The sequence below is a fragment of the Diabrotica undecimpunctata genome, chromosome 1 (assembly GCF_040954645.1).
Source record: "Diabrotica undecimpunctata isolate CICGRU chromosome 1, icDiaUnde3, whole genome shotgun sequence".
NCBI lineage: Eukaryota > Metazoa > Arthropoda > Insecta > Coleoptera > Chrysomelidae > Diabrotica > Diabrotica undecimpunctata.
In genome coordinates, this window is record NC_092803.1 from 66,228,046 (window position 1) to 66,254,934 (window position 26,889).

Below are 26,889 nucleotides of genomic sequence, written 5' to 3' on the forward strand. Positions count from 1 at the left end.
CTTCTTACGTGTCTTGCGCGATTCAGTTTATTCCCAGTGCATCTTTATTTTGAATAGACTGTAAATACATAAAATCACTTCTTATTAACAAAATAATCATTTGATCATTGAGAATAACACTTAATCCTATATTTTTTCGGATTGTTCACAGGTTATTTTATTTATATTGTAGTCGAGCACAATTTTTTTCAAGGAGGTTCTATAGATGTCCAAATAGACAATAGGAAATCAATAAAACACAATGATGTAATAATTTGATGTATAATTTACTTAAATTAAAACTTTTTACAGAGCTATCCAATATCAAATCACCTAAAGAACAAAAAATACAGCATTTCTCAAAAATCTCCAAAACAGATTTCCATTTTCTACGTTAGTTTGAGTGGCATCTAATAATGGAACACTCTGTGTTATGAACAAGGTAGTATATAACAAACATAAATTATTATTCTAAGTCTACCTATAAAAAAATAATTTTAGATTGGTATTAATCTTCCTTTAAAGGAGACTGTCTTGTTTTCTAAAGAAAATCTTGGAATTTTACCGAAGTTGTCAAAACTAACCAAATTGCTTCTTCGCTTTGAAGTATATACCGTTTTCAGTTAATTAAAAAATAAAGAAATGTTACAAATTATGAGGCCTTGTTAAATTTTTAATTGCTTGAAATGTGTCAAATGGCACAAAAATGTTCTTTTTATTATTAACGCAAACGTAGCTAACGAAGTACAAAAATTTACTTTGAATGGGCAACTAAAAATATAACATTTTATGAGACTGTGCAGCATTGGTCTTCAAATCAATTAGGTTCTATAAAGATACGCCATAATACCGTAAAAAAGTATACAACAGAACCTTAAAAATACTTCTTTCCTGAAACGGTGATAAAATATGGAACTTAAGAAATATATTAACAAAAAACTGCTTGTCCACTAGAAGGCCTAAACGAAACAACTGATATTTCAATCTTACAGTCACGTACGGATGATATCATTGGTAGCATTCACACAAAACAACAATAAGAACATTAATTTTATGAGATTTTTAAAAGATTTGCCTGACAACCATCAAATTTATCATGTTCCATCGGTACGTTAGAGCTGTGTGGCTTGCTGGATCTGTGAAGAATAAAGTGTGCTGACCGTTTGTTTATCTGAAGGAAGAGATATCTATGTTGGCAACAAAACAATAGCAAAATTAACGTCATCATTAACTGTTACACTGCTTTATCTAAAAATTTAATGGCTTTTCTGCATCTTCATTAAAACCTATTGTTCCAATGTTGAAACTGTTCTAACCTGTAGATAATCCGGCATGGACCAAGAATTACAAACTCTCCATACTTGTATACAGTAAACTCTTAAAAATTAGATGCGCATGCGAATCTGTCTTAGAGTTGGCAGAGACTTGGTTCATGAACGAACATATATTTTTTCATTTTTAATTAAGTCATTGTCAAGTAATGTGATTTAAGACATTGATATATGATGTAAAGACAAATATTTTACAAGATAAAATGTATTGAAGATATCAAAATATAACATTTATTAAAATAGCTTGAAGGATATTTTCATATGATTGAACCTCCATCCTTTAAAGTCAACGCAAATGTTTTCTTTGCTAATGATGTTATTTAGAAGTGCTATGTAAGCGGTTTTGAATCTTTTGTTGTATGGGACCCTGATACAGGAATCAAAACTCAAATCTTTTCCAATCTAACTTTCGCTAATGCCATGGTGTATTGATGTTAGGTAGTTATGGATATGCAAGGGAAAAATTACTAGTACTTCATTTACGTCTCAATATTGTAAAGCCTCTATTGAAAATTCTATTTAACTTAAAAACTTATTCAAAACTATATATATATATATATATATATATATATATATATGACAGTCGCAGAATAACATCAATTACTTAAATAAATAAAAAGAATGCAATAACAATTAATTTAATAATTTATTTAAGGACTAAAAAATTAAAACAGTTTTGAATCTTCTATCTAAAAAAATACAGTTATACTAAATGTCAATTTGATTTTCAACACTGTTTAATTTGATATAGATATAAGACTGTAATTGTACTATGAGATTATTAATTTCTCTATCCATTGAACTAATCTAATATATGCTTACAGATCTTTTCCTTTATTCAAAATACATCAAAATATTATTTTTAAAGCAGCAAAGTACAAATGTTGAAAAGCAGCATGACAAATGGTATGAAGTACATAATTTTATTAACGCACAGTATCAATACATTCAATTCTTGTAAAATTCAAGATTTTGAACAATCTGTAGGTTCTTATTTGAAGGAATAATTACTATTATGTCAATTTAACGGAAATTTATATCGCTGAAATTTAAATTTTATGCATATACATAAAAGAGAACAAAAATGTTTGGACCGTAATTGAAAGAACACACTATTAAAGCAAAGGAACAATTTTTCTGATAAAGAAAATTATAATAAACAATAATGAAGGATTCTCATTTTTGGAAAGCCAGCTAATCCAAAAATATTTATCTGTACAGTTTATATACCCTCCTGTTAAAGCTGCAGTTCGTAGTTTTACAGTCATTAACTGACAATACTTTGTCACAAGTAACAAAAACGTACTTGAATTAACTTGTTCCATAGCCTAAAGTAAATGTTCCGTCAAATACAGCCCTATCTGTGATACATTAACTAGAAACAAGATACCACTCAACAGAAACAGAATAGAATTCCTTCAAAACACATTTAAACTATGTTGATAATTCACTTGGTTATAATTTCATAAGTGTTCATGTTTAGCGTTTGCCATTGTTGAAATTAATCGTCCTCAAGGGGGTCTTGAATGTTGAGGCAGCTTGTTGCTGAAGCTGATATGCTAGGGGATGTATTTTGAAGCCAAATAACCTAAGAAAACATTGAATGAATATTCACAAATTCATTTCTGGTATGAGGAAGAAGGAACTTTGGTGTTTGTAAGAATAGGTTTGGGACAGGACCTGAAAGCATATTATAAAGTTGTAGAAATACATTAAATACTTCAGTTACTCCACTTTACCTAAATTCATTTTGATTGAGGAGTAATAGGAGGTACTGAGTTTGTTTCAGACCAGCGTAACCTATAATTTTAATAACCCATTTGATGCTCTGCTCTGAACTATTTTATCAATGCCATTGCATCAACAGTGTATATATATACAGAAAATACAGAAAAAATAACAAGATTGGGTCAAATATTGTTAATTTGAAACAGAAGACAATTTCTTATTATTATATAAATGTCTTCACTATACATACTACAAAAACATATTTCATGAAGTCTAGCAGATGTAGGTGAAGGTATAAATGAGGAGAAATTGAGTAATGGCAGGTATGTAGTTGACAGTGACATTATCTGATAGTAAAAAAGTCATTACTGAGCTGATTATACTAATTTTACTGAGCAGCAGCTCAAGTGGAAGAATACCAATGATTAACAAACAAACTACAGATAACACCAAAAAGATCAACTCGTCGTGACCAAGTGATCAATCTGTCACTACCTATCAACTACATTCTGGCGTTCATGGTGAGCGATTCCCTCTAAAGCTACATTTGCTCATCAAGAAGACTTCCTTAGAGTATCTCAGAATTGGTGTAATTTCATCTAGTTTATGTAATCCAGAGATTAATGCAAACTGTATTTTAACATCCTGTATTTTCTTTGTTGTTCCAGTTCAACTTAGATTATCTACAGTTTGGTCTGGACCTCAAAAGGGTAGTCAAAACCTTTAAAGGCGAATAGGTCATAATATAGTAAAAGGGGTAATGAAAGTAAGCTATTAGAGCAATCAGAAAAAGGCTTAAAACCACTGTGTGTCGAGAGAAGAGGGTGGGGTCGGGAGAGAGAGATAGGTAGAGAGGGAGGGAGAAAGAGAAAAAATAAATGAAAAAGAGCAAAACAAAAAAGCTATTTCTGCTGATATTATCATATTATATTTCTTGGCTGTTGTATTGAAGATATGTGTTAATCTTTGGAGCTCGTCTTCTGTCTCGGCGATTAATGCGGCGTCGTCTGCGTAACATAATATTTGGATTTTTTTGTTCCCCAGTAGCCATGAACTTTACATACTGCTTGTATTATTTCGTATATATAACATAGTACCAGGTTAGTAATAGAAGTGAGTAATAGAAGAAGGAGAACAATATGGAGTGACTTTTTGCATAAAAATATAGTCTGCATTGCTCGCCTCAAAGCACCTATAATTTCTCAGAGTAATGTGAAGTAATATAAATGAAAGGAGATAACTATAGATGGAAAATTAATCAAAGTATTACTATAGCAGATATATGATAAGCTAAATTATTCGAGAAGGGATTTATGGGTATAGTTAATACCCACATATTAAATCTGAGTGCAATAAAATGGTGTATAAAAGTATAAAATTCAAAAATGTCTGAAACCGTTTTCTTGTGGCATGTCTAAGTTAAATATTATGTTTATATGGCATTACGCCAAAGCTGATTGTAATGAAAATTACATTTTTAACTGCCGCATGACGTTTCGATTTCCACTCCGGAAATTTCTATCAGAATTTTCAACTAAAAGCATGGCTATTTGCCTATAAGATCGAGGCCTCAACAAATAAAAGACACCTTACTCCAGTCGTTAGAGATGAAAATGCCGCGGGACCTCTAAAAATCATACGAACAAGCTGAAATTTGCCGAGTATATTAATTTTAGGACCCCAAAAAAGATGCAAAAAAGTTTACCACTTTTACCCCCGGGCCTCCCCCCAACAGAGAGGTAAAAACGCAAAAAGATCAATTTACCAAGAATCTGTACTCCGTAGAAAAAAATGTAGCTGAGATAATCTAAAAACAAAATTGTTTGAACGTTTGAAGCGACAGTCGATTTTGCATGTCAGTTACGCGCGCGAAATCACTGTTAAATAAAATTTGTATCAGCTCGACGGTAAAAATTCGATATCTTTTAATTAAAGTGATATATCGACAAAAACCAAGATATGTTGTAAAGATAAAGAGTTCAGCTTTCGTACGCAGTTTTTGTATTTTACGCAAATAAACTCCAATTTTATACTTCTCAAAACTGAAATTTCATGACCTAGGTTTTAAAGATTGATGTCTAAAATGGAAATTTTACTACAACTGGACAATGAAAGTGATCAATTTTATTGATCTCACGAAAAACGTAAAAAATATACACAATAAGTACACCTTTATAAAATCTGAGTTTATTACCAACAAAATAAAAAAAAAAAACTGCATACGAAATCTACACTCTTTGTCTTTAAAACGCATCTTGAATTTTGTCGCTAGGACATTTGGATCAAAAGATATCGAATTTTTACCGTCAAGCTGATACAAATTTTATTGAACATTGATTTCGCGCGCGTAACTGACATGCAAAATCGACGGTCACTTCAAGCGTTGTTTCTAAGAGAACGGTTCATTCTACACAAAAAATGCTTATAAACATTTTTGTTTAAAATTATCTCAGCTACATTTTTTATTTGAATATTTTTTTCTACAGTGTACAGATTCTAGGTAAATCGATTTTTTGCGTTTTTACCCCCCTGCGAGGAGGATTTTAGGGGGAAGCCCAGGGGTAAAAGTAGTAAACTTTATTGCATCTTTTTGAAGTCCCAAAATCAATATTCTCTGCAAAATTCAGCTTTCTTCTTCTTCTTGATGAACCTATCCGTTACGAATGTTGACGATCATCATGGCAATCTTTATCTTATCTGCAGCAACGCGGAAAAGCTGCACAGATGTTGTATTGAACCAGATTCTGAGGTTCTTTAACCAAGATGTTCTTCTTCTTCCTGGACCTCGTTTTCCAAATATTTTTCCTTGCAGGATGGCTTGAAGGAGAGAATATCTGGATTCATTTCGCATATGTCTGAAGAACTGTAACTTTCGAGATTTGATGGTGGTCAGTACCTCTCGGTTCTTATTCATTCTTCTGAGGACCTCCTCATTTGTGACTCGGTCAGTCATTGAGCTTGTTCGTATTATTTTTAGAGGTCAACTCTCTGATGACTGGACTACCTCACTATTTTTTGAAAACAATTTCTGAAGTGGAAATCGAAACGTCAAACAGCAGTTAAAAATGCAATTCTCATTACAACCATCTGTGGCTTAATTTAATATATATTTCTAAAATTCAATGTAATACTTCCACAATTATTTAAGCTCCATAATCAATAAATAAACAAATACTTCAATCATTTAATTTCCTTATTAATTTTGGCCAAAGCAAAATTTTGGTGAACTTTTTTGTATTTAGTGTATTTCTAAAACTTTATAAAACAGAGTCACATGGAAACTTTTTATTGTTTTTTGTTATTTGAGATACTCTATTCACAACTCTAAACTCTCTACACCCAAAATAATCTATTTTATTGAATAGATAGGTTTTTCCTATCTGTTCAATGTAAAGTTTTGGACAATCTGTTTGTTATAACATTTCTTATACTCGGATTACTCATCTCAGTCCCAACTGTCTAGTAAATTTAGTAATTAATTTTTTGCTACATTGGAAAAATGTTGACTTCGATTGGAAGTGGCTGGAATATATTAATTGTAAAAATTAAACAATTATCCACATGCAGTTTATCAACAAAATAAAACTGCATCAATTAAAATAAAGGTTTGACTGCCTCTTTTTAAATTTTTTTATTAGTTGAGTTTTCACTTGCAAAATCTTTATGTATATGATTCTGAGTGTCATTTTACAATTTCGAGTATTTTCAGGTTTTCTACTATTTTTCTTTCATTCTGTTTTTTATTATTTTATCTTTTACCTGTCCCCTCACCCATTCAAGTCTGAGCTTTATCTTTTACCTAACAATAGTGAGTGTTCTATTGTTATTAAGACACTAACTGCTAATGACAACATGTCACTGTTGGTCCCTTTCAGTGGATGGCTGACGCCATATGCATTCTCACTTCTAATGCTTCTCAAAACTTTTAGCTCACAGAATGAACCAAGGTGGAAAGGCATAGCAGTCAATCCACAGTACCTACTCTAAGGCCACATATTTCATTTATTTTTTGTTAAGTCTATTTACTGTGAAGTGTAAGGCTATGTGTAACTGATTTTGCTTTCAAGATCATATCACTTCCTATACAATTCACTAATCATTTGATAGTCAATAAAAACAAAGTATACGCACCTAGGAACAAATTGATTTGTAGGACGTTTTGGTCTATATTCAGGATGTACCATAAACAACATGTGGGGAAAGCCAGTGCCAAAATAGGCGCCATCTGTATGGTGATGTCTCGATGATTTTGGTGTATATACATCCATACATTTAGGACAGTATGACTTTACCATTGCTTCACCTGGGACATCAGATAAGCCTGAAAATTATTTAATCATTATTTTACAGTATTATCCAAATTTTAATTTTAAAAATATAAAATTAGAAATAGTAAAAGAGGAACGGAATAAATTAAATACTGTCAAAGCAAGGTTTTAATAAAATTACACACATAGTTTACACATAAAAAGTATCATCACATAAAGGATCCACATAAAATTTTAAATAAAAAAACTTTTTATCCCTCAGCCAACTTGCATTATTTTTCATCTAAAATACAACTAAATAATTTCCTCGAACTGAAAGGTTCATTCTTTCAAAAATTTAAAAACATGAACTGTCTCTAGTAGTTAAAGGAAAATAGTAAAAATTTTATTTTAAAAACTGGAAAAATATTGCTACTGTATCAAATATGAGTCAATAAAATGTTGCTGTGAAAAATTATACAGTATGTTAAAATTGTTATGAAAATCAAGTTATTTTTGAAGCAGTTACTATTGAAATGAGCGCAGAAAAGCAAGTAACCCTCTCTAATTATACTTATTATAAAAGGACTTATTAAAGTTATTAAAGTATTTAGCCAAGCAGGAAGAACTGTAATACTCTGCTTGCCTCGATTATTGCCCATATTGGAAATCCTGAAAACAATATTATACTGGGTAAAGCTTTTCTTGGATCCAAGATTTAAAACAAAGGCATTCAGCAACGAAGACTATTTAAAAGAAGTTCAAAATCAAATTCAGGATAAACTATTTCATCTTATAGAATATCAATCCGTTGAAAATAAAACCGTTAATGAAACAAATGAAAATATTAAGAAGGATCTATTTGAAAATATAGAAAATTACTATAGGATTCGGCAGGATTTTGAGACATGTGTAAAAAAATCTTTGCATGTGACAAGTACCACAGCAGTCGCCATCGCCGAAATCAAAATGTTTTCTGAAGAGCCAAACCTTGAAAGAAAAAAGATCCTTTGGTTTGGTGGTGCGAGAGGTAAAGAGTGTATCCCTGGTAATCTAAATTATCCAAAAAGTATTTATGCGTATGTACCACTTCTGTTCCATGCGAACGCATATTTTCTAAAGCCTGTAAAATAGTAACTGAACACAGAAACAGATTAAAATCAAAAAATGTAGAAATGCTACTATTTTTGCATTGTAATAACGATTTATAAAAATAAAGTAGTTTTTATTATGTTTAATAAAATCACAGTTAACAAAGTTTAAACTATTTTTATAAATACTAATCACTAAAGTCACAAATATTGTACTCTGAAGACTAAAAGTACCGAAAGTAACGAATATAAAGTACCTGGTATCGATATTTAAAGTAATGAATCATTGCAAGTATTCAAAAGTAATGAAAATTTACATCACAATTACAGAGACTTCTCTTTAGCAGAAAAGTACAAGGAAGAATATAGATATTTTTAGTTTTCATTTTGTTTTATATATTTTACAATACTTCCCGCACCACAATAAAATTTATTCACAGCAAACAAACCTTCACCCTTGACATATGGTTTAAATGAATGAATGATGAACCCTGTTGGCTAAAGAGAACTGTTTACAATCTACAGTAGTTAGCCATACAGTTCACAGAAGATTCTTTTTACTGGACATCTGACTTTTTACAGAACTTTTTTTAAGTACATCCCTATTTAAAAAATCTAAACATATTAAAAAAAAAGTTTTTACCATAATTGGTTTGGTGGAATTCAATATGAAATAAATTAGCCTCAGTGTTCTCTAAAAAAAAGGGAATCTAACAAGGGAAATTAAATCTGGGCAGAATATAATACCATTTAATAACTTTTTGCTAATGGTAATGATTAGCAGTAAGATCCAAATTAAACATCTCACAAATTTATTTTGGGCGATGTCCAGCAATGACTTATGGACATTATACTGGAGAGTCTAGATAATTGACCAAGATCAAGCTGTGATTTAGCTTTTGTAGGATTACAAAAGTTTAAATTTGAATCAAGCAGTAAAGCTAAATATTGAGCAACGAGTAAGTTTCTGCCCATTTATTGTGTAAAATGATGGTATACTAAATTTTTTCCTCTCTAATTAAATCTGAAAGCATTTAACAATGTTCAAATCTAAAAAATTTCATTGACACCAATAAGAAAGGATATCAAGATCATTAACGATCAAACATTGATGAGATCATCATCAAATATTAAAAACTCACAATACTCCAATGTCCCCCTGAGGAACTCCAAAACAAACTTTAATCACTTTAGATTTAAATTTACCAATTTTAATTACTTACCTTATGATACCTAAGCAACCAATTTAGCAATATATGAAAAAATTTATATTTCTAAATTTTTTAAAACAAGTTATTAACCTTGTCAGATGCCTTAGAGAGTCGCACACACAGCATCAACTTGATATTCTCTCTCCAAGACTTATTATGGTAAGCAAGTAAATTTACGTTAAGTATAACGACCTCCCCTAAAACCATGACATTTTTCACCAATGATTTTTTTACAATGTCAATTCAAGAGATTAAACATGAGACTGCCAAAATCTTCAGATGGATGACACTATGGACACAATACAATAATTTTTTTATATCATTTCTTGATCTTGATTTAAAAATTAGTGAGATAAAACTTTCCTTCTAGATGTCTTAAAACATCCCGGAAGTAAGGGATGAGTTAAAAGTTTACAAAATATCTAAGATCTTAAATATATACATTGATTCTAAGTGTGTACTTGAATGAGGTAAGATTGCATTAGTGTTTTGCTCCGAGTTTTAGTGCTTTTTGTGAAATCAAACAAATACTTTGAAATACTAGTAAGACCAGATTTTATCGTATGTATTGATAAGCCTAACTACATTGTTCCTTCTTGGATCAGTTAGGTAAGTAGTATCTATAAATTTCTTCAAAAACTGAACTGGCTACCAGTGCCGTAGGCCTATCTAACATGTATTTTTGGAAGAAAATACATAAAACCTAACTAAATTCAACAAATAATTAAACTTTTTGTCTACCTTTGACTACAAGGGTATAGATAACTAATCCAGTTCTTACAACAGATCCTCAAAATTCACAACTTTTAAAGATGTAACAAAATATTCAGCATAATTCTACATCAACTTCCTTCCTCATATGTAACTGCAACTAAATCAACTCCTAGATCAACTTTTCCAAGGAGGGATTCAAGCCATAGAAGCAGGTAGCATGCAGATGAAAATCTAAAATTGTTCGATTATGTCAAGGCAGTAGATGACGCTATTGGTCCCAAAAGAATTCTATTTGCATTCAGAATATGTACCTATTTAACTAATTCAGAACTAGTAGACAAACTTCTATGTTAACAGAAGGAAACTCTTTGATGAATGTCCACAGGCTAGTCTCTCCCACAAAAAGAATAATAATATCCAATATATCTCCATCTATACCACACAACCTTGCAGAAAATGCTATAAAAGAACTTGGGCTCCAACTAGCCTTCCCACATCATGAGCTTTAGAAGACAAGTGTATGTTTTTACCTCTAATAACAATTTCAACCAATAGGTCACTCTCATTTTACTCATGGATATCTGATGTCTTGTGAAAACTGCTCTTGAACATTTTAATGACTCCTTAACAGTCCAGCACATATTACTAGAATGTGTCCACTACAAACATCAAAGAGACTACTATAACTTTCAAAATAATTTAACTGGCCTACTTGGTTCTACAAACATGTACAGCGGCACAATTTGTTTCCTAAAAAAACTGTCACCTTTACTACTTAGTGTAATTATATTAAGATGTAGCTAATGTATCCTAACTTGTATATAAACAGATTTTATATATGTAAACTTACATATTGTAACAAACTTTGTAACAGTGTCAATAGCCTATAGTCACTTTTTCTTCTTCTAGTGCCGTCTCCACTAATGAAGGTTGGCTACAACTATGTCTATCTTCTGCTTTTCTTAAGAGCGTCTGTGTGTTTAACTCGGTCCAGTCGCAAATGTTTTTCAGCCCGGATATTTGTCGTCTACCAGGACCCCTTTTTTATTCAATTTTACACTTCATAATCAGCTGCAACAACTCGTACTCATCATTTCTAAGTATGTGCCCCAAATATACTGTCTTTCGCCTTTTAACGGCGGTCAAAAGTTCTCTGTCTCTTCCCATTATGTGCAACACCATTTCGTTCGTAATATGATCGGTCCATAATATCTTCAAAATTCTCCTGAAAAGCCACTACTCAAAAGCTTCCAGTTTTCTCATTGAGTCAACATTAACAGTCCAGGCTTCGACATCATAAAGAAGAATAGAGTGGATATAACATTTTACCATCCGATATCGGATTTGTAGATTGAGTCTTTGGTTACTCAGAAATTTCCTCATCTTCAAAAAGGCTGCTCTTGATTACTCTATTCTTGAGCGATTCAGATCTTCCATAATCCAGACTCCTAAGTATTTCATTTTGTCCACTTGCTCAATATCTTCATTTTTTATCTGGATCCTTGTAATGACTTTGCCCCTCTTACTTATAGTTACTAAGACATTTAAATTTAAATAAAAAAAATCTAGATTTTTTAAGGGAATATTTGGGATTCCGTTAGGTCCAATCATTAACAGGCAGAGCACCAGCTGTTCATTTGGCTAAAACATTTTTTGGGCGGGGTTGTGTTTGCAATTGAATAGACTGTAGAAAATTCTATGGAAAAGAATATGGTATTATAAGTATTTTTTAAGGCGCACTCCATGGAGCACTTTATTGGTGGAAAGTTTATTAGATTACAAGAAATCAACATTAACTGATGAACACCCATTGATAATAATAACATGTGATTGGTGTTTAATAATATTACATAGTATCCTATCTAACCACTCGAGAAACATTTTCTTGTTTGTAATTTCAAAGTCATGTGAAAAAAACAGATAAGAATTTATGATACTATTCCATCTAATATTTAGTTTAATATCAACATCAAACTTTATTTTTATACTGAAAAATTTAATAGGTATTATTTTAAATTATATATGATGCATTCTTGTTACATTTGTATTTTTATTGTTTATTAACTTACTAATAATGGTATTTATTTAGCAACTTCTTCTTTAAGTAGCAGTAACCATGATGCTATTGTATTCTGCTGAGAAATGTATTATAAAGTTTGATTAATTTAGAAAAATGAGAGCAGCTTCTTTGGGTTTCCATTGTAAAAAAATATAATAAATAAGATGTCACAATAAAATAACTTATATGATTTAACTTCTCTGAGAAAGTTAAATAAGTCACTTGATAATACCATATTGACCTATACCTCATCTTATCTACAATATCTAAATTATTTGAGACAGCTGCTGTTTTTAATAACAATCTACTACCAGAATTTGATCTCCATAGTAAGAAATATTGTGGGTGTTAAAAATGGAGCTCCTTAGTTCAATGCAGAAGTGTTTACTTTTCATGAAAAAAAAATATCTGCTTACTAATTACTTTTCATGTAACAATCTAAAGAGATGGCCTGTGAATAAAAATTTAAACTCAAATGAAGGTATAATTAACGAAACAAATGCCTATTTTGCCAAGCTTCTATTATTCAGATAATATAAAGAAGTTGGAAACCTACTAGAAACATTGTACTGAGTTAAAAGGAGACTATACAGAAATTGCTGATAATGTTTAGTGGAACTTAAGCGAAAATGTTAAGTTGACAATATATTAAGCCATAATTGTTAAAGATGGAATGAAGTATGAAGATGTCATCAACACTCATCTAGCAAAATCTTTATATAAATAACTTCAGAGTACTCATAACTGACTATATGTTATATGCTTTATTTAAAAGATATACCACCACTTATACTACTGTATTATAATAATACATTGATACATTAAATTAGAGCACAGTTTCACAACACTTATTAAAACTTAATACTAAAATAAATAATATGACTTACCTAAAGGTAACATTTGCTGTGATTCACAGTAAACTCTGGGACAATAACCAAAATCTCCGGACTGATATTTTTCTATCATTTGGGCAATACCCCTATTTGTTAATATATATCTAGCATGAATTAAACCATACAACATCTCTGCAGCTTGTTCAATTAGGTCAGATTGGTTAGGGTTATCATCTAATTCATCATCTAAAAATGGAATCACAGATATCAAAAACAACTGCAACTATCTGTATATTAATAGTAGTTTGTCACACACCATGTGTAATAATTTTTAAATATTTCTGCATTTAATTTTTAAATCATTAATAAATAACAAATATAATTTGTAGTCCTTGCTGTATTTATATTTAAAAAAGTTTTATATGCTCATATAAAACATTTATCAATTCCATTGTAAGGTTATGTATGTATGTTAAGTGCATTTAAATGACAGACAGTAAGATGGTATTGCAGCCTAGAGGGGTACAACAATACCTTCCTATTCTACAAATGCATTCAAATTAAAAACACTAAAATAGTATAATAGCCTAGAGAGGTATAATATTATCGTTATACTCTAAGATATATTAAAATGACAAACACTAATATGGTATTGCAGCCTAGAGGGGTATAACAATACCCTTATACCATCCTTTCTCAACAAGAAAATTAAAGTTAGTAAGAAAATTACCTGGTTCCAAATCTAAAATCATATCTAAAGCTTGTCTATAATGTGGCACTTGTTCATTTAGCCCTGTAAGATTGAATTTGTCTTGAATATAATCTTCATCAACCTAAAACATTCAAGTTGTCAGCATTTATTGTAATTATTGGGGTGATATTTGCAAACCTCGCAGAAAAATTCGTTTCCCCGCAATCCACAAAACCACGAAATCCACGATACCTCCTCTGAGCTGCTCATTTTTCTAAAAATCCAATTAAAACCTATTTATTATTACATCAAACATAAATGTTTTCGTAAAAATGGGTGTTACAACTCTGTTTTTAGACACGATTTTTGTGACATTCCCATCATTCAACTCGAATTCTAACACTTCTACCATAAACTAGCATATTTCTAATTTGCGAAAAAGTGAAAATTGGACTCCTTGGATATGTGGAAATAATTATTTTAAAGAAAAATTACCTCTTTGTACCTTGATTAGCCACGCTTACGTTAACTCATCTACGCGAAAGGAAATCGACTAGGTAGGCATCTGCTGATTGAAGCGACGAACTAAAATTTAGGAGGGAAATTTGAAATTAGACATCGAAGCATGAGACCTTCAATTAATTAAAACACGATTCATTAATTTATAATTTGAGGTTTAGCGCCGATGATATCACTGACTTCACAATCTTGTATTATAACATACTTTTTGTAATTGTTTGGAAGTTTCCAAAATAATATCATTTAATTTACCAACATGATGATAGGCTGGACTCCGAAGATAGGACTGCAATATTTTTCATAAATTAATTGGTAGATTAATTAGTAATGTTAAAACTTTATTATATAATGTTAAATAATATTAACAGTATATTTTGTACATAAAGAAGGTCTCTAACGCATTATGAATTATGAATAGTGGAGAATTAAAACTTACTATACAGATCCGTATTAGAAATTGTTTTAAAGGACTACCGAGGAAACAATTTTGAACAGGAGTAAAAAACGAAGTCTAAAAATTTTGGTGCTTAATCAAGTGTAAAGAAAATTGGCATTAATCGAGATATTGATAATTAAAAAAAATCTGTCACGCAGATGACAGTTTCGATCTTAGTGAGAGGTATTAATTGAATGATTTATACAGTGCTAGTCAAAAGTCCGTTCCCCCCTAGTATCTTTTGAACGGTTATTGTTACAATTGTGAAATTTGGAGGGAGGTAATAAACAGACGTAAGCTTCTCAACTAGTCATAACAGATGACGTAATAGTGACAGATGACGTTACAGCGCCATTGTGACAGATAATTTTAAATGAAACATTATGGCAAGTGATACCTCGTTTGAAAGGTATTGAAAATACCTATTCAGTCATAATAATTTTGTTTCAGTTAAGGAATAAATAAAATAAATACTAAAATTGTAGCTTCTGATTTAATTAATAAATATTTAACAACCAGTTCTTATAGTAAGTGTTCAAAATGTGCTCCATCTACTTCCTGACAGTAATGCATCCTATTTCTAAACTCTTGCCGTACTCGTTCAAATGTGTTGGGGGACATTGCCTTACATTTTTCAATTCGTTGTTTCAAAATATCAATATTTTCGGGTGCTGTAGCATCCCCATCAAGTATCCCCACAGACAAAAATCTAATGGTGTGAGGTCCGGTGACCGAGCTGGTCATTATATCGTACCTCGTCGTCCAAACCATCTACCACGATACTCCTCATCTAGGTAACGTCTTACTGCCCCATAATGGTGTGCAGGAGCACCATCTTGTTGAAATGATATTTCCAAGTTGCCGAATTAATCTGGATTATCCTCCAGAATTTCAAGTATTAACAGTTCAATTATATTTTGTAACATCTCCAGATATACTTCACCGGTTAAGGTAGTATTGAGAAATGCAGGCCGAACTAAGTAGTTTCCCAAAATACCTGCCCAAACATTTATTTTTTTTTTGGAAATTGAGTATGTGTTTCACGAAAGACGTGAGGATTTGTGTCACTCCAATACCTCACATTGTGTGTGTTAAAATTTTCATTGAGAGAAAAAGTATTTTCGTCAATAAAACAAATAGTTTTTGTGTAATCGGGCTGTTCATTAATTTTATTGGACATATTTTCATAGAATTCTAGTCTTCGGTTAGGGCACAGAATTGATAACAATCAGAATGCCGACTCTCAGATGCCGCCTTTGAAGTATGTTAGCACGCGATCGCCATATTTTAAACGGAAACATAGACTCGGATTGAGAAATTTGTGAAAAGCTACGACAGAACTGTAATTTAAATTTTTAAAGATTAATAATTTATTAAATTTGAAATAATTTAATCTATTCTACAACTAAAAGTACGAATAAAATAGTGCATAATATTATGTCTATGTTTGTCGTAAATAAATTAACCGGGTAAATTTTTCTATGCACATCAGATAAAATGTCACTGAACAGCACTGGTTTCCTTTAAAACATGGCTGATTCCGTTTGTGCGAACGAGATGCGCGTACTTATCTTAACAAGCAGTGTGAGCATTCTGATTGTTTATTATTCTGTAGTCAGGGTCATCATTTGAAAGTTGGTGCACAATTTTTAATTTGTATGGATGAAATTTGTTTTCAGCCAACACTCGGTGCACTGTCTTTTAACTGATTCCAAAGATAGATGCAACTTGGGCCATAGAAGAAGCAGGGTTCACTACAATTTCTGAAATTATGTCAATTTTTTGTCATCACTAATTGTTGGTCGACCAGATCGTTTGACATCTTGAACATTACCTGTTTGTTTAAACTTCCGAAGAAGCTTCCTCAAATAAGCTCTTAATGTAGGGCGATCTGAGTACCTCTCACTAAAAAGACGTTCCGCTGCATGGAAATTATTTCCACATTCACCAATTATTAACACAGCTGCTACTTTGTCGGGTACAGTACGTACCATTTTGCCTTTGTAAAAATTTAAACGTCTTGTTAAACAATAATTAAACTAAATATTAACTAAGAACAACTAACTAAAAACAACTTGACTAAACTTGAATTGACTTAACTAAGCAGAAAAAGAAACTACATATTCAGGTATAAACGCGTTTGCAAACTAAAAATAACTAGAGAGTTTACTAATCTTAGCAGAAACAGAAACTAAATATTAAGCTATAAACGCTTTTGCAAACTAAAACAACTAGATAATTGACAAACCTCAACTTTTTTGACATAACCGAAGACGGACGTTAGAATTTTTATTAATTAAATGCCAAACCAGAATTTTAGTATTTATTTAATTTATTCGTCAAAATCATCGTCATAAATATGTATGTATGTAATAATCATCGTAACCATACCATCTGAGGCCCGCGGCAAATTCATTGGATAGGGCTCTAATTTTCCAAAGCATAGGTATTACATATCTATAATAAAATAATAGTTTAATGTTATTAAGATATTTATTAATAAAATTCTTTTCCTTGAGTTTTCTGTTCGAAAATCATTAAAGCAAAGTATCAATTACATCATCAAAGTTTAAAGATCGGGCTTTAGAATTTTCAATAGACGTAATAGCCAAGTTACGTTGCTTATTTGTACCAAAGAGTTTCTTAAATAGGTATTTTCAGATGATTCAGAATGATTTCAGATGATTTTCATTCAAAAATGATTCAGATTGATAAAAAAGGACATTTATATAAAGTACTAGCGTCAAATAAAACCAGTGTCTTAATAAGGCCAATAATTGTAAATATTTTCTTAAATTGAGATATTATAATTCTAGATGTCACCGTAAATCTCTTTCCGAGTCAAGGTCGTCTATAGGTACCATTCAGTCGGTGGTATCCATCGAGTTAGAATCTATGGAGAGGACATCACGTGACTAAAAACGACCTCGCTTCGGCCATATTGTTATGATCGTTTTGACAGATCGTGTATGATTGTTTACGATTGTTGTTATTCGAATATTTTTAGTTTTATATTACTTTTATAAAAACTGTAATATTATATTGTGATAGTGCATAATAATGGTTTCTTGTTCTCAACGTAGTTGCAGTAGCAGAAGCAATGTACATAAAAAATCTTCAGGAATAACGTTCCACAGGTTAGTATACAAATATGTAAACAAAGTAATGGCCCGTACGTCAGAAAATAAATTAATAGTATTCATAAAAAATCTCAATAAGTAAGGTAGATAGTGCTATTCTTGAGAATACTCAAATATCTTCATCCTAAATATCTTAAAATTTCTTATTAACTACTGCAACATAATTATTTTTATTTCTACACAGTATTTCCATTGTGATATTCGGTAGATATTCAATTTTGTTTTTTTAATAATAACTTTTCTAACTTTGTTAATTGAACTAAGTTTTTAAGTGTCAGTTAATTTGTAGTTATCAAATATATAAGTTGTAAAATGAACGTATTTCTTTTATTTCATACCGTATATTCATTTTAACCTTTAAAATAATATTTATATTATTATCTCTTTCAGATACAACTTGTTATTTGACTGTATTAATTTATCTTTATGTATAATATGTCGTTTTTTAGTGTTTACCGCGGGATAAATAAATCATAGTTTATTAAAAATGTATTGGACTTTTTTAGATTATGATTAAATCTTCTGAATAACTAGTCATATTTGTATAGTAGTTTTAATATTATTGAGTCAGGCCCTGATCCCACCGCCATATTGGTATGATCGTTAGCCACACCTACTGACGCCGTTTTTAATACACACGTTAATATGCTCATAGCTTCTCCAGGTGGTATCAAATAGAAGCGCGAAATTTACTATTATAGACACGTGTTTATTAAGCTGGGTAGTCACTTGAGCATAGGAGGCAAGCAGCCGAGTCCGCACTAAATGCCTCGAGTCGGGAAAAATGTTATCCCGCAATCCCACATGAGGCTTGCCGTAGCAGTGATCCATTTATGCTTCCTGAAGCAGCAAACATGTCGAACGAAAAATTATCTATGGCTTGTTCTAGTTTTATAGTTATTTATAAAATATTAAAAAGCAAAAAACGTAAACAGCAGAGACTTATATGGTCCTCCCAATTTTATTTAAAAAGAAAACGCGTGAAATATCGCTCATTGAATGCAGAACTATCCTAAGTCCATTTTTGTCGAAAATTGACATTAAACGCTATCTCCCACAGGCTATCTCCTTTAATGCAGACTGCCTAATATGAGTGCAGAACTAGGCTATCGCCCTTCCACTCCTTCCCCACCCAATGACAATTTTCTATACTATCCCAAGTATGCACATCATATTAACTCTCAGTAGTCTCAGTGCAGAAGTAACTTTTAGAGGTGATCTATACTAAGTCCTTTTTACTTTGGACATAGACTAGTTCTGCTTTCAATTTTCGAAGTATATTCCTATAGTACCTACTGTTACGATAAATATTATGACGCATAAAACTGTAAACATATTATTTCTAACCCATTCGTCTTTTCTAGTTTTCTAGATCATAAATATACCTGCCGGCAGAAATTTCTAGATCCGTGGGCCCCCCTCCGATATAAAAAAAACCTGCTTTTGATGGAATTCCTTCGAAGAAAGGTCATCGATTCTTCGCCGTAATTCCAGAACTAACTGTTATATATATATATATATATATATATATATATATATATATATATATATATATATATATATATATATATATATATATGGGACATTTTATTTAAAGGGACAGTTAGTTTTGAACATCGCGTCGAGTTTCGAATTGTAACGCGTATTAATAAATGTAAATAAATTATATAATTATTAGTGTGAAATAAATTAGTTATATTCTACAAATAAAGGCTTTAAACTTGTAAGTGTTATAAATGTAGAACCCTTGATAATAAATAAAGACAATAAATTAGATTAATAAAAATACAACAGTGGTGTCAGAAAAGTGGAATATATAAAATAAATTGTAAAAATGACTACGATTTATGAGCTCACAGTTACGAATTTAAGAAGACATCTCGAGGATAGAGAATTAGCTTCTACTGAAAAAAAGGCTGAATTAGTCCAACGACTAAAGAACGCTTTGGAGGAAGAGGGTTTTGACCCGGAAACTTCTATATTTGAAGATGCTGTAAAGGTGATGTGACCAAATTTTCTGGTGACATCGCATCATTAGAAAACAAAGTTTCTGGCGATATTTCGAAAGTTTCCGGCGACATCGCTTCATTAGAAGTGCAGCTGAAATAACTAAGTTACAATCGTTACCTTCTTTGATAATTAATAAGAAAAACAAAGAAACTTCTAAAACAGGTAAAGCACAGAAAAATATATTTAATTCAAGTCACCTTTCTAATTTGTCGATTTTACTGTAGAATTTCCCTATGAAAAAGTAAATGAAAGTGACACTCAGCTAATGAATAAGAAGGCGTTGCTGCAAGCTCCACCTCTATTGGCCTCACATATAATTTATTATTATATTTATTATTTATATTATTACACAGAATTGGGCAATAATTAGAAAATTTAATTTTTGATAAAATCTATGTACTATATACTAATATTTTGTAGATCTTCAAAACCAAAAAATGTCTTCAGATAAAAATGTAGCTCGACTAATGCAAGAAAGTGTTATATTAAGTCCTCCTTCTTTATTAGTTCCTTGGGAAACATCAACATATTTTTTTCATAGTAATCCTGTCGCGCCAATACATCAGTCAGGTAATACACTGGATAAAATTCTTAATTCCAACATAAAAGACAGCTCAAATTTCCAATCAATTCGAAGTAGCGATATGCCCCTAAATGAACTCAATATTTTAAAGGACGATTTATTTCTCTCCGAATCTGAAGAAGATCCATTTGCTTCTGATAATGATAGTAATGATCCTGATTATAGACCAATAAAAGAAAACTTGTTTTCTACGTTTAACATGTCTAAATCATCTGTGTGGGTACTACCTCATCAGGTTAAATGGTGCGCATCCGTATTACAACCAATGAATAATTTGTAGTTCATTGTTCCTGAAATCTCTCACTAGATCTCAACTCCATTGTGGTGAATCTTCCGGGTCATTATATGTTAGGTAATAGTAGTCCATTTTTTCTGTGTACTATCACAGGATCCCTGCACTAATCGATATTATTTTTTGGAACTACTTACTGAACTGAACCTGACTTCCGATAGGAGTCTCATACACTGCTAGTCCCAGTTTGTTGATGATCAGGTCTGTTTGATATGGATCTAGTTGAGTATCAGGATGGTGCCTCTATGCCACTGCCATCCTGAATACGCTTTTCTTATCAACTCCTTATTTCGGGTGGAGGAGGTGCGGTATTCTTCCAAGATCCCCTTTGTACCTTCTTGTTAAAAGTAGATACATAAAGGCTAATGTGACTGAACCGATACTTGTCTGGATCGGAAGTGGGGGATTAAAAGGGAATAGGAACTCCAGGTGCAAGTATGTTCACCTTGCAAACCGTCGCTCAGATGTTCTGAACGACACAACAGTGAGCTTTGGGACGTGAGTCTATAGATCTGGGATAGGGGTATATGTAGAAAAAAAATGGGGAATTGAAATGTACCAATAAAAATGACACTTACATTATATTGTCGCTCTACATTCCTGTCAAATTTACTTTCTTATTAGTTACCAGAAGAAAGGAAGATTATGAGAGAGTAATAAACAAATAATTGGTACAAATTAACAAGTTTTATTTCTTATAAGTTCAGACAGGTAAAAGTATTATAGAATGTCAAGACATTAGCAAACATAAATCAAACAAGGCAAATAGCAAAAAAAAAACAAAAATGTAAATTTAGACAATCAGGTATTAAACAAATATTCCTAAAATTAGACCAAATACCCTTATAACTAGGTAAAGCTGAAAGGTGAATTTAAATAGCAAAACATAGCAAAAATACTTTGACATTATTTCAGTTATAGCATAATTATCATGTCGATATTACCACTTACTACCTAAAAAAATACCTATAAATTAGCTGAACCAAAAGTATTACTGAACATACAAACTTTTAGGTTGTACACAAAAAAACCAGACTATTACGAAATACAAAAAAAATTGAGGAACAGACCCTATACAGAAAAAACGTGGCACTGTACTGCACTAAATACGTAGGTTATAAAAATTACACATGAAATCAGGTTTATTTCTTTGATTCAACAAATAGAAAACATTTGAATATCGTATCTCCACAAATGCTGACAAGAGTTAAAAGTAAATTGAAGTCCAGTAGGCACTGACTTTAATATTTTAATTTAATTAAAATTCATCACTTTATTTCATTTCATCTTTGTTTAATTATTGTACTTATTTATATTACTCACTTCTATATTAGCTGTACTGCACTATAATATGGACTATGGAGTACGGACCGCGTACTCAACTGCGGATTTACAAACAAACAGTCCAAGCCTAAGCTGGACTCCACACATGTCGTACTTCTACGATCGTCCACATGGAAGTAAAAATCATCACTCTATTTCTTTTCTCCCCCACATTCTTTCTCCCACCAGCCAAAGGTGCTCCCCTTAAATTCCAATCTTTGATCGACTAATTACATTCTTTCTCACGTGAACTTCAATTGAAGATTTCTGACACACGCAATTTATGATGAGGAAAAACAAACATAAATTTGGTTTGTTAATTTTAAGAGGGACTCAAAATTGTTTAGATTATTAATTTTTGAAATGCTAAAAGTATAAGAATCTTTTTTGGTTCTTATGATTTACAGGGTGAATCAAAAATGCTATAATACTAGTTACCTGAAATGGGATTAAAGATTTAATTGGCGCCGGAGTCTGTCCAAAAATATCTCCCGGCCAAAAAGTCACTCGATATTATTATAATACCCTCTTGCAATCTTATCGCCCATGTCATCTTACCATTAATCCGTAGATAGGAAGATGATACTGCATTGGCGTCAAGAACGTGTCTAGTGAGATCAGAAATGTAATCAAATTGTGTTCAGTTACAAGTCTTGATTTTGTTTATGGGCCCAAGATATACGAAGAACATCTGAATATATCTGGTTCAATTACATGTGAAAGTATTCTTAAAAAAACATGAATGCTCACGAGTACATCTACTATGTTTTAGAAATTGCTACACGATATATTTAGCAACTAGAAGACCTAATTTCTCAAGAAGATAATGCTATAACTGATATAGCAGCAGTAACTACAGGTTTCTTAGTGACTCTCAAGTTTCCGGTCTTCTCTGGCTAACTAGGGTTGTAGGCAATAGGTAGAATATTTGATCAATTTTAATAGTTTCTGTTAATAATGGATTTACGTCACCTAAAACATGAAGTTCAAGTTGCTTGGGTTTCAGTTCCACAAAAATACATTCACCTCCTTACTCAAAGTATGTCTCTAAGAGTTGTCGAATGGACTACATTAAGAGGGGCATACACTCATTATTAAAATTGCCAACATCAGCGGTGGCCATACAACTGATCACAGATAATTTACCTATTGATCTGATGGTGGAGGAAAAGGTGGACACCTACGGAAAGGATGAGCAGGAGAAAATAGTAGCTAGGAATAGCAGCATAACGGAGTGACCGGAAGAATAGACAAACTAGCATAGGGCGGCCTGGTCGAGGATATTAATTCCAAATATGGCAGACTGGATGAAATGCGTCGGCAGAGACACTAACTACTTTTTTCATCCAGTTCGGGCACGGCTCTTTCAGGGCCTACCTAGAAAGAATAGGGAAGGTAGCGGATGAAAACTGCGCACAATGTGGAGTGTCTGATACGGTCGAGCACTGTGTATTCGAGTGCAGAATTTTCAATGACGACAGAAATGAATTTACACATGAAGGTAGGTAGCAATGAGTGAAAAGACTAAATAAAAGGTAAGAGAGACAGAGAGAAAGAGAGAGAGAGAAAAAGAAAAGACGGTCTATTCATGTGATTGGAGAGGACCTACCACTTGAGTAGTCCGGTTGAGAGGGTGGACTTTAGTTGATAGGCAGAAAGCTATGGATGCATCTGTGAGCACGACTCTTCTTTCAGGACTGCGTGCTGACACACACATCAGGGCATCCTTAACGGGACACGGCCTGGTACTGTCTTTAGAAGATTTACCACCTCCTTCCCACAAAAAAAAGACAAAGAGTAAGGAAACTATTTTAAAACTTTGATCATTTGATGTACACTATAACCCTCTTTATTTTAATAATATATGTAAATCATATGGGATAATATTACTGTGGTAATAACAATTTTGTTATTACCATAAATTTTTTTGCTATTATTTAATGTGTAAGGTACCTACGTAATCATTCCGCAGTACATTATGTAAAAGAGTTATATAAATATAAAGAGAATATAAAAATAAAGGATAAATTATTATTAATAAACAACTATTAAACACTCTGTAGTCAAGTAAGGAAACACATTATATCTCTGTTTGAAATCGAATCTTCTTATTTTTAATTAAGGATTATCCATTAATACTAATGAAACACCCTGTATAAATATATAAAAACAAACATATATTTAGCTTTTATATTAAAATTTGTAGAGAGGGACGCATGGTTGAGCCTTCAGTCATTTATAGTTTGGTTTATGAATCATGAAACCATAACAACGTTTTAAACAATAAACTTGTGGCAATAGTTGAAAAACCCACACGAATTTCGAGTAAATAATAGAAACGATGTCCTAGATATTCTCTGTTCAAGCCGACTTCAAAAATTAACAGTGGTGTAGTTGAAATGAATAAATCACGAGGGTATAATAATTATTCATAAGATACAAAGTTAAAGAAATAATTTTTGTTGATATTTCATAGCATCTCCTTTTATTCTGGTGTCATTTTTCTTCGATGATTGAACATAATTTATTATTAAATATTTTTTATCATAATATATTTTTGCAGTTTCTTCATTAATTAGGTTTCTTGTTTATTTTGATCTAACATTTTCGATCTGTTAATGTCGATTCATAGCTGTAATATTTCTTGGGAGTAATACTGTCAACTATCCTTCTATCTCCTGGGTGTTATTCCTTGAGTGCGCTTTTTAAATCATGTCCCTCTAGCAAAATTTTCGGTAGTCTGTCAACGTCACTATACCATTACGCTCTAATGTCTTTGTTTCTTAAGGTACGTTTACACTAGAGATTTACCTGATACCTCTAGTTGATAGGATATTCTGATATAAATTGCTGTTCTGTTTAGACACATAAGAGAATTAAGATCTCTCGACACTTTTTCTGTCCGTCTACCGTTCAGTTAAAATTTTAATATGGCTTGTAGTAAACGTCAGGCTGCTGCAATAATAATTTTATTATTAGACGATAAAAAAAGAAGGAAAAAGAAAGTGTGGGTGAAGAACTGGTTATTGAGAAGAAGTACTGCAGTGGCTTACACTCAGTTAATTAATGAGCTAAAAGTTGAAGATCCAATACAATTACAAAATTTCGCGAGAATGTCGTCAACAGCTATCGATAATTTAATAAATTTGGTATAATATAAAAAAAAAATTAAAGAATTAACTCACAACAATAGAATAAGTAAACCGGGAATACTGAAAGCTGCAAATGGGAAACTTGTGTTGAATACTAACCCCAAATTAAAAAGATGGACAGAATACATCAATGAACTGTTTAAAGACAATAGAGCAGTAAAGATGGAGATAGAAGTAGAAGAGGATATGGTTTTAAAGATATTAAAAGAGGAAATTAAAACGGCATTAAAAAACAGCAAAAATGGTAAAGCAGTAGGTCTAGACCAAATTCCTATAGAAACCTTAAAAAGCATAAATGATGAAACCTTAGACATTATAGTAGACTTATTTAACTCAGTATACAAAACAGGACACATACCGAATACTCTCCACCTTTTGTGCTATCCCTAAAAATACAAACGCTAAAGATTGCAGTGAATACAGAACAATATCACTAATAAGTCACATTCTCAAATTATTTCTGAAAATAATACATGGTCGTATTAATAAAAAACTGGAAGAAGGAATAGATGATAGTCAGTTTGGGTTCAGAAACGGACTAGGAACCAGAGAAGCGTTATTTGCTTTTAATGTGTTAGCTCAAAGATGCATGGATATGAATGTTGATGTGCATGTTTGTTACGTTGATTTTAAAAAAGCATTTGACAAAGTAAGATATGAAAAATTAGTCCAAATTCTAAAGACAAAAAACATATACCATAGGGACTTAAGAATAATAATAAACCTCTACTGGAATCAAAGAGCCCAAATCGTAATAGATAACGAACCCAGTCCAGAAATTGAAATCAGGAGAGGAGTTAGGTAGGGATGTATTATGTCCCCATTACTATTTAATGTATATAGTGAAGCCATTTTTGAAGAAGCATTACTATCTCAAAGTGAAGGTATAATAATTAACGTAAGATTACAATTACTGCTAAACAAAACAAACAGTTTCTGTGAAAAATATGGACTAAAAATGAATATAAAAAAGACCAAATACATGATAATAACAAAGAAAACAAATATTCCAACAAACATACATTTGGGAAATGTACCGATAGAAAGGGTTGATAAATACAAATACCTAGGAACCTGGATTTCAGACAATAATGATCAAACAACCGAAATAAGAGCAAGGATAGAAATAGCAAGAAATGCGTTTGTAAAAATGAAAACAATTCTGTGCAACAAAGACCTTAGATTAGAACTGAGAGTAAGAGCAGTGAGATGCTACCTGTTTTCGATAATGGACTTGAAAGCTAGACATTAAAGCAAGAACACATAAATAAGTTACAGTCCTTTGAAATGTGGTGTTACAGGAGGATGCTTAGAATAGCATGGACACAGAAGAAAACTAACACGGAAGTATTGCGAGAAATTGGCAAAGAATGCGAAATAATAATAATATAACACAATAAAAATAAGAAAGTTACAATATCTGGGACACGTAATGATGGGACAGCGATATGAACTGCTAAGGCTGATAATACTGGGAAATATAAAAGGAGGAAGGAGTTTAGGAAGAAGGAGAGTGTCATGGTTGAAGAATTTAAGGGACTGGTTTAAAT

At 31.7% G+C, this 26,889-nt stretch overlaps 1 protein-coding gene across 2 annotated transcripts; it reads right to left on the reverse strand.

The window, feature by feature from the left end:
• Nucleotides 1–245: 245 nt before the first annotated feature.
• On the reverse strand, nucleotides 246–14,864 carry CkIIbeta (casein kinase II subunit beta). Of its 2 annotated transcripts, none has more exons than XM_072543826.1 (6): nucleotides 14,840–14,864; nucleotides 14,083–14,158; nucleotides 13,924–14,026; nucleotides 13,248–13,439; nucleotides 7,170–7,359; nucleotides 246–2,898 (listed from the first exon to the last, which is right to left on the reverse strand). In XM_072543826.1, the coding sequence occupies exons 2-6, from the start codon at nucleotides 14,152–14,154 to the stop codon at nucleotides 2,790–2,792; spliced, it is 666 nt and encodes a 221-aa protein (XP_072399927.1). In that variant the 5' UTR covers nucleotides 14,155–14,158; nucleotides 14,840–14,864; the 3' UTR covers nucleotides 246–2,789. The 2 variants fall into 2 exon arrangements, with proteins under 2 accessions (XP_072399927.1, XP_072399917.1); XM_072543816.1 differs by lacking the exon at nucleotides 14,840–14,864 and adding an exon at nucleotides 14,380–14,469.
• Between the last annotated feature and the right edge of the window lie 12,025 nt (nucleotides 14,865–26,889).

Coding starts and splice junctions, on each gene's coding strand:
- CkIIbeta (XM_072543826.1), bottom strand. CDS start 14,154: ATGAGCAGCTCAGAGGAGGTATCGTGGATTTCGTGGTTTTGTGGATTG. Junction 14,027..14,082: donor GAAACGAATTTTTCTGCGAG/GTTTGCAAATAT, acceptor TGAATGTTTTAG/GTTGATGAAGATTATATTCA. Junction 13,440..13,923: donor GATTTTAGATTTGGAACCAG/GTAATTTTCTTA, acceptor TTCCATTTTTAG/ATGATGAATTAGATGATAAC.